The 8023-nt window shown below is 47.5% G+C and overlaps 5 protein-coding genes across 5 annotated transcripts; 3 read left to right on the top strand and 2 right to left on the bottom strand.

Moving 5' to 3' along the window:
• The first annotated feature begins 779 nt into the window (after positions 1-779).
• On the top strand, positions 780-1481 carry btn (buttonless). The gene has a single exon (XM_017152062.3). It carries the CDS (start codon positions 964-966, stop codon positions 1384-1386), a length of 423 nt encoding a protein of 140 aa, XP_017007551.2. The 5' UTR covers positions 780-963; the 3' UTR covers positions 1387-1481.
• LOC108064499 (MKI67 FHA domain-interacting nucleolar phosphoprotein) lies at positions 1381-2717 on the bottom strand. Its single transcript, XM_017152060.3, has 3 exons — positions 2583-2717; positions 2181-2525; positions 1381-2120 (listed from the first exon to the last, which is right to left on the bottom strand). Exons 1-3 carry the CDS (start codon positions 2676-2678, stop codon positions 1470-1472), a joined length of 1092 nt encoding a protein of 363 aa, XP_017007549.2. The 5' UTR covers positions 2679-2717; the 3' UTR covers positions 1381-1469.
• Positions 2718-2815: 98 nt separating this feature from the next.
• LOC108064498 (uncharacterized) lies at positions 2816-4202 on the top strand. The gene is made up of 6 exons (XM_017152059.3): positions 2816-3000; positions 3056-3241; positions 3300-3503; positions 3560-3796; positions 3851-3897; positions 3960-4202. The coding sequence occupies exons 1-6, from the start codon at positions 2848-2850 to the stop codon at positions 4024-4026; spliced, it is 894 nt and encodes a 297-aa protein (XP_017007548.2). The 5' UTR covers positions 2816-2847; the 3' UTR covers positions 4027-4202.
• A 754-nt stretch (positions 4203-4956) lies between these two features.
• Dph5 (diphthine methyl ester synthase) lies at positions 4957-6166 on the top strand. The gene is made up of 2 exons (XM_017152061.3): positions 4957-5208; positions 5280-6166. The coding sequence occupies exons 1-2, from the start codon at positions 5074-5076 to the stop codon at positions 5988-5990; spliced, it is 846 nt and encodes a 281-aa protein (XP_017007550.1). The 5' UTR covers positions 4957-5073; the 3' UTR covers positions 5991-6166.
• A 4-nt stretch (positions 6167-6170) lies between these two features.
• Positions 6171-7410, bottom strand: CSN6 (COP9 signalosome subunit 6). The gene is made up of 2 exons (XM_017152058.3): positions 6908-7410; positions 6171-6853 (listed from the first exon to the last, which is right to left on the bottom strand). Exons 1-2 carry the CDS (start codon positions 7268-7270, stop codon positions 6209-6211), a joined length of 1008 nt encoding a protein of 335 aa, XP_017007547.1. The 5' UTR covers positions 7271-7410; the 3' UTR covers positions 6171-6208.
• Positions 7411-8023: the final 613 nt, after the last annotated feature.

Below are 8023 nucleotides of genomic sequence, written 5' to 3'. Positions count from 1 at the left end.
TCGATTTTAGTGAGACCATCTACCCAATGGTAGAAAATCTTTTCTTACCCAGGATCGGAACCATTGAGTTTTTTTGGCGCAAAAGTTGAACTGATTTGAATTAAATTCCTTGGGGGCGATAAATTTAAAAGGATCTGAATATAGAACCAACCAATCCCTATGATTTATTTACCTAATTCTTAAGCGAAGGGAAATATGTTCTCTTTCAAATTTATAAAAATAATAATTATGTATATTTTGAAATTTTGTATTTAATGAATATTTAAAATATCTGAGAGATCTATGCAAATTTAGAATACGATTCTAAAAATCAAAAAATAGTTGTGTAGTACTTACTTAAAACGAATACGTTTCTTGGTTTTTTTTCTAACTTAATTAATTTCTCTCACATCTAAATTATCTTAAAGACCTACTCTAATTAACATTTTCTTTACCATTTCTGGGCCACGCACTGAATCGCACATCTATTATCACATCAAACTCCACTTTGTCAGCGAAAAGCGGGGATCTACGCTTAGTAGCGGCGATTAATCCGCCGCATCAGCTTAAAGGCGCGTGCAATTGCGCCTTTCAGATAAATCTCCGACTCGATTTTACGACCAGCCGACGGTTGCCTATTCAAATTTTATAGCTCCGCAGTTGGTGGCACAAAGGCACTTGACTCATGCATCCATCCACTTCCGTTTCTGGCCGGACGACGGGGGATCGGAATCAGATTCAGATTCGGGTTTGTTGTGACAACAGTTTGTAGGCAAAGACAACAAGCCGATCTGCGGGTGTCATAACCACTCATACTCGGGGTCCAGATGTTGCGCACAATTATCATATCAGCAGCACATCGTTTGCGACTAAGTGAAATAGCAGATTTCGCTGGCACACTCTGCGTTCTCCTTAATAAGCGGTCTCTGTAGAGTCCGAGTTTTCAGTATTAGTTTAGCCCTAGAAGCGAAAAGAAGCTGCAGAATGAAGAACTGCCACGATTACGAGTCCTGCTACTATGAGGATATCACAAAATCGTGGCTCAATCAAACAGAGGGATACTGCAATTATGGTGCGACTTCTGCCTACGTGGATTGCAGTAAAATGGAGGCTCAATTTTGGCTGCAAAATGAGGAAACTACTAACCAGGAGGCTCCCAGTCAAGCGCCCAAACTTCGCAGCACATCCTCGAATCGCAAGGAACGCACAGCCTTTTCAAAGACGCAGCTGAAAGAACTGGAAACCGAGTTCCTCTACTCCAACTACCTGACCCGCCTGCGTCGCTACGAGATCGCAGTGGCCCTGGAGTTGACGGAGCGCCAGGTGAAGGTGTGGTTCCAAAATCGTCGCATGAAGTGCAAGCGCATCAAGCTGGAGGAGCAGGAGGGCCAAAAATCACACTTTTAGTTTGTACAAAGACATATTTTAACACAATTCATCTTACAAAATGTTTTCGCTTACTTAACAACTACAGTAAAAGGTATTCTAAGCTACTTCTTGGACTTTTTGGCCTTTCCCTTGGGCAGCGGTTTTGCCAGCGACTTGGCTGCGGCCAGCTGCAGCTTCTGGGTGGCGGCATTCTTCGGTGCCTTGGCGGCCGGAGCCAGCTTCTTCTTCTGCACACCGCCAGTTCCAGGCTTGCGCTTCAGTTTATCTGAGAGGCTGGCCTTGTTCTTCTTCTTGGGCGGTGGCGGCAGGTCCTCCTCCTCTTCATCGCTATCCTCGCTGGATTGCTCCTCCTCCTCTTCCTTAAGTTCCTCCTCAGACTCATCATCGGAAGCATCTACGTAGTCCTCATCGTCGGAATCCTCATTAATGGTCGTGCCCAGCAGATCCTCCAGCGTTGGCTGCTTCTTGGCAGTCTGTTTCTGTTTCTTGGCGGCTGACTTAGCAGCTGCCTTGCTGGTCGAAGCCTCGGCAGTTTCAGTTGCCTCTGCAGTCTTCTTGGTCTTTGCTACTGGCTCCACCAGCAGGTTGGAGAAATCAATGCCCAGGTCCTTGTACTTCTCCTGCAGCTTCTTGATCTTCTTGAGATTGGCCACTGTGCGCTGCTGGCAGGCGGACTCATCCCAGGTGTTTTGCTTCTTAACGCTGCGCTGGGTGGCTTTGGTTACATCCGAGACGTAGATTTCCTTGCCGGCCTAGAAACAGGAGGTATTTGGATTAGAAAGGTAAAGATAGTTACAACTCAGGGGACCCACCTTATTAACCACCTTCTTTAAAGAGGTTCTAAAGAAGTTAAATGTCTGCTTCTCTGGCGGAATGTAGGAGGCCTTTACCACCTTCTGGAACATCAGGTAGTTGTCCATGGTGTCGGCGGCCACCTTGGCCACCTCCGGGTACTCGAACTCCACGAAGGCGTAGCCCTTGCTGTTTCCTGTGCGCAGGGAGCGGGCCAAGCGGATGCGGAGCACCCGGCCGAACTGGCGGAAGTACTGGCGCAGCTGCTGCTCGAAGAATCCGTGGGGCAGGTGCTTCACAATGATCACGCCGCGTTCCGGTCCCTTTTCCTTCTGCGGCTTGGCCTTGGCCACCTTTTTCTTCAGCTAAAATGGAGGAAATTTACAGTTGGAACGCAGGAGGAGCCGTTGTTTTCTTCTCACCTGTCCGGAGACCACATCCTTGCTCTTATCTATGGTCTTCTTGGGCGTGGCCTGCTTCTCGATCTTCACCGCCTTGGGTTTCTTGACGGGCGGCATTTTAAGACGAGTAAATTGAGTAAAATCGGAATAAAATAAGTAACAGTACAAAATACGCCGCACGTGGAGCTAAAACGATAAGAAGAAGCTGACACTGGCGTTAGTGCGTTTTTCCAGGCGTTAGTGTCTTTTGCTTTGCGCATTTATTTTTGCCGCCAATAAATGTGAAATGAATGTGTCTGCGGCTTCGTTTAATAACTCCTTCGTGGAGGAGGACGAAATACGCCTCGGCTATAACCACGAGAACATCAAGACCTTCCTGGGGAAGTCGTCCATCAAGGATTTGTTTCCGTTCGCAAATGACACCTCAGACGCCAAGCAGGTTAATACTTCCTTTTAACTGGTTTACTCTTACTAAAATGTAGCTCCTATCTTAGTTGCTAGATCGTTTTGTGGCCACCTTATCCGGGAAGCTCGAGCTGCGTCTGGAGAATCTCCTGGATCTGTTTACCCTGTCCATTATGATGGTGACGTACCAAAGAGACAACTTATTGCTGACGAAGGAGCGTTTTATGCTGGTGGATGCGGTCAGTCATCTGGCGGATTCCCTGAATTCAGAAGAGGTAGTACTATCTATACAGAACCCAGGCTATATTATATATTCACCTTAAAACTCCTCAGCTGAACTACATGGCCACTGGTTTGTACGACAACTTAATAAGAGGCGTGGGATTAGAGCGCCTGGAAAGTGTCCTGGACATGCAGGCCGCCATTCCCTCCTTGGTGGCTTCCTGCAGACTGGGCAACAATATTGCTGTGGCCCTGCTGCTCACCATTATGGGGCAGTACACGGGAGTACCAGTTCAATTGGATAACAAAGAAAGTGTAAGCCTGCAAAGCCGAGTTTTTAATTAAACACCCTAAACTATATCGTTTTCCAGGCCCACAAGGCTTTCGAAATGGCCAAATTGATCAACTGGCAGCAGCTGGCGGACAGTGGCCGCCAAGCGGACATGTTTATGCTGGTTAGAACCTTCAGCCTGATCATCAATTGCCGCCGGGTACGCGAAGAGTGTCTAGACTGGAAGGATAACCTGGGTGCGGAGATACACAAGTACTTCCTTCAAGTGCGCAAGGCTTTCGATCACACTGCTGCCTTTGGATCCTTCGAAATGATGGTAAGTTATTACTTAATCTCAAGGAAATGGTTGTGATATTTTTTTTGTTTCCAGATTGAGCGCTTCATCGCTTACTGTGTGGTTCGCGGAGCCACAACCACGTAAGTTTTAGTAATGCACTTAAAACGATTCATTTTATTTGAAAAGTTTCTTTTCCCCACAGACCTCAACTTTGCAACTACAAGATTTCCGAGCTCACGAATTCAGAGTCTCAAAATATGTGGGATTAAGTGTGATATTGACAAAGATTCCTATACCTGTTAATGAACCTAGACTTATACGAAGAGCATTATGTGAAGTGCACATATTTAGCATACAGCTGAGATCAAAAAGGAAGACCAAATTTTAATCTGTTAAGTAGTGAACTTAAGCTTGTTTCTTTTTAATAAAGTAGATTAATTTCGTACTTCTATGAAATTGGCTAGTGTTGACCTTGAATTTTGAAACGCCCGCCCTTTCTACATTAGCGAACGGTCATACTAGGGACTGAGGCGTTTTAAAAAGTCTGGCAGCACGGGTAATAGATAAGCATTTTTAATTAATGCAGGCCTAATTAACAAACTAATCCCTTTCCATAATGTAATATTACTAATTTTAAAACAAATAAACCCACTTCATTTCCCTTAAAGGGGGATTCCCTAAACTGTTGAATTGCTGAATTGTTGAATTTTGGTCAGCTGTTAATCAGCTGTTCCATACAAAGTCAACTTTCAGAAATTTCAGCAATTCATCAGCCTCGGGGCTGCTGAAAATTTTGTTGAATTGCTGAAAAGCCAGAGTTGTCACCTTTTTTAAAAAGTCGTGGCAACTCTGTAACATTTTAGTATCACCAGTACGCATTATTTATTTTAAAATCAACTTAGAGAGCATATTTGTGGTTCTTTTTACCTTGGTAACACTTTTAGACAGTAACTAGCAATAATAAATCAAATTTTACATGCTTTAAATTCCGTGAAATTTTTCAACAAATAACAGCTGTTTGAAAATTCAACAGGAGTCATTTTGGGTCGTTCCCTTAAGTGCTGAAATTTTTTGTTGAATTTTCAACAATTCAGCAATTCAACAGTTTAGGGAATCCCCCTTAAATTACACAAACAAGTGTAAACGCTTGAGTGGTATTTTCTAGTGCATTTCCGCAAAGGATAGATTTTTTGGCGCTCTGGCGAGGGTCACACAACGCCCCACGTGTTTTTTTTTTGTTGACTGCATTTAAAAGGCGCTTTTAACAACATTTGGCAGGAGTTGCAGTGGCCGAGCAGTCGCACCAGTCGCCCAGCATGTTCTACCTAATCGGCCTCGGCCTCGGCGACCTGAAGGACATCACGGTCAAGGGTCTGGAGATAGTGAAGCAGTGCAGTCGTGTTTACCTGGAGATGTACACCTCGATTCTGGGCTGCAGCCTTGAGGATATGGTAGGTATCTACATGGGAATTAAATTGGCAAGGGGTAGCACCCTCTCTTACCCCTTTTTTTCTACCCTTAGCAAGAGTTCTACGGACGACCCCTGCTGCTGGCCGACCGCGATCTGGTGGAGCAGGGCGCCGATGAGATCCTGGCCGGTGCGGGCGACTCCGACGTGGCCCTGCTCGTCGTGGGCGACCCCTTCGGCGCCACCACCCACACAGACTTCATACTGCGCGCCAAGGAGAAGAACATACCCTACAAGGTCATCCACAATGCCTCCATCATGAACGCCGTGGGCTGCTGCGGCCTGCAGCTGTACAAATTCGGCGAGACCGTCTCGATTCCCTACTGGGACGAAACCTGGAAGCCGGACAGCTTCTACGACAAGATCAAGCTGAATCGCCTGCACAACATGCACACGCTGTGCCTGCTGGACATCAAGGTGAAGGAGCCCACGCCGGAGTCGCTGATGCGCAAGCGCAAGGAGTACATGCCACCGCGCTTCATGACCGTCGCGGAGGCCGCCCACCAGCTGCTGTCGATTGTGGAGAAGAAGGATTCGCTTGAAAAGAACACTGTCCTCAACGAGCAGTCACTGTGCGTGGGATTGGCCCGCGTCGGCCAGGAGTCACAGCAGTTGGCCGTGCGAACGCTGCTCGACATGCGCTCCACCGATCTGGGCGGCCCGCTGCACTCGCTCATCATTCCCGCCAAGGAGATGCATCCCCTGGAGGTGGAGTTCCTGCAGCAGTACGCCGCCAGCCTGAAGCTGGACGACTACAACCACTAATTACCTATTTAAGTGTCTAGGAAATGTTGTCTGTGCATCTGAATTGAATTTACGAAGCTAGAGGAGCTGGAAGCTCGCGAAGAAAGTGATATCGCTTGATGCCACCACCCGTATACGTATGTAGCCTGCCCTTCGGCAGCTGATATATCAAAATAAAACCGCATTCACCCATCGTACATGTATACATATTTATCTCAGAAGCTTTAATAGGTTGGTTATCAATAGTAGAGCCCTCGCATGCGGCGCGAGGATCCCTGGCGGTCGTACAGCATGTTGAACTTGTTCACAAACTGGTGCATGTCGTTGCAGCCCTTGGTCAGCGTGCCCAAATAGCTGATCAGCCCCACATCGTTGCACTGCGTGTAGAACTCCTCCTGGAAGGCGGGCACCTGCATCACGGGCAGTCGGTGGCATAAAGCGTAGGCCTCGCGGAGGATCTCCTGATTGGCCCTTAGCTTCCCGGCCTCCACATCGCGGATGTACTGCAGCACGATCTTGATGCGCGTATTGAGCATCTTGATGGCACTGTCCTGGGCCACCAGATGCTCGGCCACCACGCTCTTCTCGCCGGACTCGTTCGAAGTCATGCGGGCCACATGATCCACGCCGATGCGCTCCGCCTCCTCGGTGGCCAGTGTGTAGGTGAGGGGCACGAACAGCATGGTGGCCTCGCCATCCACCAGGTCGATCAGCGACTCGAAGAGCTTCAGCGGCAGATGGTCGACGCTGCGGGAGAGCGGGTTCAGCTGCAGCATGATGGGGCATTCGTTAATGGCGGCTATTTGTTTCTGGATCTTGATGTCGTCTGCGGTGGGATTCTCGCCCGTTGTGTACCAGCCTATGAAGTCGAGATCGCTGAAAACCTGTGGAAAAAGGAGCATCAGCTAGTGTAGGATGTAGATGCCTGGCTGACTCACCTGCTTGTACTGCTGCTCCTTCTTGTTGTAGTAATCCTTGTTGATCACCGTCTCGTCGCCAATCACATCGGTTTTGAGTTCGAACGAGTTCATAATCTCTATGTTGCGGCCCTTCTGCTTGCCAATCAGGGCGCCGTACACCTGGCGCGGCTCACCGTGCTGCGCCCGGAAGCGAGTCCAGTGCTCCGATATATTCATTATGACCAGCGGATGCAGCGAAATGGTCACCGAGCCACTGGTGCCCGCCGCAGCCATTATGTTTCCCTGCGGCGGCGGGTTGGGGGTGGCATCCTGTGCTTTGTGCGCCGAGGACGAGGTGCTCGGCTTGGCCGACATGTCCACATCCACTTCCATTTGCTCCATTCCCTGTCCGGTGGCCTTTTGTTGATCGTCGTTTGCGGTAAAAAGCTAAGTTTAACTTTTTTATTGTTTGATAAGCATATAACCTAACATATATCCTTCTCTTTCTTCCGGGAGGCGTCATTGTCCAAACCTATCGGACATTTATCGATTTATGTCCGCCCGGCTCTGAGAAACATACTTTTAATACCATCTTTGTTTATCAAAATATACCAAATTTATTCTAGCCAGGTTGGTGTCTTTGCTGACCTAGCGCGAACACACACCTATTGGTTTTTTGTGCCGTCGCTAATTCCTAATTGGATTCTGTTTAGGCCAACTGCCGTACAAAAATGTTTAATTGCGAGTTAAATTACGATTAAAAAGGATATTGCAAGTGGATTTGATGATTGGAAAAAGGACATATCGCACATGCACACTCACATATCCCAGATCCCGGTCTAGCCAAGAATAAGTTTTTTGTTGAAAGCATAAAAGCCGGGGTGCTCACGCCTTTATACAAGGAGCACATTTGTTTTTTTATGATTGCACACAGGATATTGGTCAAAAAGGTGAGCTTACAGGTCAAAAGGCGCTATAAACTAACAATGATTTCTTGTATCCTTGTGTCGCTGTCCTTTTCTGTTAGGACCAAGGCAAGGACACTTCAAGCATCCCTTCAATTAAGTATGGGCCTTTTAACGGCAGTACACGTAGTGACGAAACGCACCGGGAGGGTGTGCTAAGGGAACTACTTTTAAATAGCCGCATGAATCT

Source organism: Drosophila takahashii, chromosome 3R (assembly GCF_030179915.1).
Source record: "Drosophila takahashii strain IR98-3 E-12201 chromosome 3R, DtakHiC1v2, whole genome shotgun sequence".
Taxonomy (NCBI): Eukaryota; Metazoa; Arthropoda; class Insecta; order Diptera; family Drosophilidae; genus Drosophila; species Drosophila takahashii.
This window is presented reverse-complemented; position numbering and strand designations above follow the sequence as displayed.